At 18.7% G+C, this 2,861-nt stretch overlaps 1 protein-coding gene across 1 annotated transcript; it reads left to right on the top strand.

The window, feature by feature from the left end:
- Positions 1–724: 724 nt before the first annotated feature.
- Positions 725–2,629, top strand: PGSY75_0201800 (knob associated heat shock protein 40; the record flags this gene model as incomplete). Its single annotated transcript, XM_018783686.1, has 4 exons — positions 725–835; positions 986–1,135; positions 1,389–1,821; positions 2,061–2,629. The coding sequence occupies 4 exons, from the start codon at positions 725–727 to the stop codon at positions 2,627–2,629; spliced, it is 1,263 nt and encodes a 420-aa protein (XP_018643676.1).
- Between the last annotated feature and the right edge of the window lie 232 nt (positions 2,630–2,861).

Here is a 2,861-nt window from a genome sequence, read left to right as displayed (position 1 = left end):
ATTTAAAAAAACAAAAAAAAAAAAAAAAAAAAAAAAAAAAAAAAAAAAAAAAAAAATTGTTTTAAACATTTAATTAATTAATTGTTTTTTATTTTTATATGTAGATTAAATTATATATTATATATATATTTTTATTTAGTTTAATTTTATATTTTATGAATATAAGAATATTATATAAATTAGTCATTATATATATATATATATATATATATATATATATATATATAAAGAAAAGAAGTTACATTAAATATAGAAATAATATATTTTACAGGATTAACTTTTTTGAATGAGATATATTTTTTAAATTATAATTTTATTTTATCTTTTTGTTACATTTTTTTAAGGAAATTCTTTTTTTTTTTTTTTTTTTTTTTTTTAATTGTGAATTATTAATAGATTCTTTTATATTTAAGGTAAAATTTATAATTAATGGAGAATTTTAATTTATTTTTAGATATTTATAAAAATTAATAATTTCATAAAAACGTATGTATTAATTATTTATTTATTAATTTTTTTATGTTTTTTGAAATGAAATATAATGTAGAATATTCAACGTTTTATTAAAAATGCAAAATAATAAATATTAATATATATATGCTTATGTTTTTAGATATTTGTTGTGATAATTAATATTTATAATTTATACATTTGTAGGAATATGTACTAGTAGTTTTTATGGAAATGTACTAAAAAAAAAAAAATTAAAGTAATATAATCATAAATGGCAATTTTTAAAAAATATCGTTTCCGAGAAAATAAAATAAATTTTTTATTTTTTATTAAAATATTTTTATTTTCTCTTTTCATATGGGAATTATGTTGTTTTAATAAGGTAATATAGGAATAAAATAGAAAAAAAACAAAACAAGATTGAATATACATATGAAAGATAAATATAGAATTGTTTGTAATATATATATATATTTATATTAAGTCTTAATATGGAATGTATATTAATGTGTGTCGTTTATTATAAATTTAGGAAACGTTCAAAGATAATATTCTGAGGAGTTGTTATAATAAGAACAATACTTCAGAAAATATTTTTCATTTAATAATTAAGAGAAATCTAGCGCAATCTCAAAGAAATTTCAAATCAAAAAATGGAAAGGCATCTACTAAGAAATCTGAAGTAAGATATTATAAAAGGAAAAAATGAGATTATTTTTTATAAATACAAAAGTTTAAATATAAAATATCGTATTAATACGAAAAAAAAAAGAAAAAAATATAAAAAAAAGTTTTATATTTGTATTGTTTTATTATGTAACATTTTATATTTGTGTCTTATAAATAATATGATATAATATTATGTTATGTATTATTATTTGTTATTATTTATTTTTATATTTATATTTTTGTTTGTTTGTTTGCTTGTTTTTTAGGATTATTATTCCATATTAGGTGTTAGTAGAGATTGTACGAATGAGGAATTAAAGAAGGCATATAAAAGATTAGCTATGAAGTGGCATCCTGATAAACACTTAAATGAAGCATCAAAAAAAGAAGCAGATCATATGTTTAAAAGTATATCTGAAGCTTATGAAGTTTTATCAAATGAAGAAAAGAGAGAAATATATGATATATATGGTGAAGAAGGATTAGATAAATATGGTTTTAATAATGAACATTCAAAAGGTTTTAAAAGCCCTGATGCCCATGATGTTTTTAGTAAATTTTTTAAAACCGAAACAAAATTTTATTCTAATTCACCAAAAGCAAATGGAAATGTACACTTTGGAGGTTCAATATTTGGAGGATCTTCTCCATTTAGTGGTATGAACCCAAGAAATGGTTCAGGATATACTACTTCAAAAAGTAAGAATATATAAAAAAAAAAAATTTTAATTAAATAAATAGTTAATTATGTAATAAAAATGAGTATTATAATATTCTTTATTAATATTTATTTTAATGAAGAAATTCATATTTTTAAGAATTAAGGACATACACATATATATATATATATATTTATATGATTTGTACATGTATTTTATATTTGCATTTTATAGATTTGTTTATATTGTCTTTAATTTTTTTTTTTTTTTCTGCTTTAGGTTTTAGTAGCTTAGACAAAGTAGAAGAATATTTTGTACCACTTTACGTAACGCTAGAAGAATTATATAGTGGATGTAAGAAGAAATTAAAAGTGACAAGAAAAAGATGTCAAGGAGTAACAACATATGATGATGAGTTTTTAGTAACTGTTGATATAAAAAATGGATGGTATGATGGTACAACAATTACGTATAAAGGAGAAGGTGACCAGACAAGTCCTATGTCAAATCCAGGAGATTTAGTTTTTACGTTAAAAACGGTAGATCATGATCGTTTTGTAAGGAGTTATAATGATTTAATATATACATGTCCTATAACTTTAGAACAAGCTCTAACAGGTCATAAATTTACAATTAAAACTTTAGATGATAGAGATATTGATATTCAAGTAGATGAAATTGTTACACCTCTTACTACAAAAATTATACCTAATGAAGGGATGCCATATATGGAAAATCCCCAAATGAAAGGAAATTTGATTGTTGAATTTGATATAATATTTCCAAACGATTTAAATGATGAACAGAAAAGTCTTATAAAACAAGCACTAGGAAAAAATAATTTTTAAAAAAGTTATGTCTATATGTATGTATATACATATTTTTATTTAATTATATTTATTTATTTGTTCATATTGTTAAAAAATTATATTTTATATAAAAGGGAATAATTCGATTTTATTTATTTATACATATATATATATATATATATATATATATATATATATATTTTTCACCATACCGATTTTTTAATATTTTTCGAATTTCAAAAGAAATGATTTTAATTTATTCTTATTATTT

The sequence above is a fragment of the Plasmodium gaboni genome, chromosome 2 (assembly GCF_001602025.1).
Source record: "Plasmodium gaboni strain SY75 chromosome 2, whole genome shotgun sequence".
In the NCBI taxonomy this organism is placed as follows: Eukaryota; Apicomplexa; class Aconoidasida; order Haemosporida; family Plasmodiidae; genus Plasmodium; species Plasmodium gaboni.
Note: the sequence above shows the minus strand (reverse complement) of the source record. Positions and strands in the feature narration are given on the sequence as shown.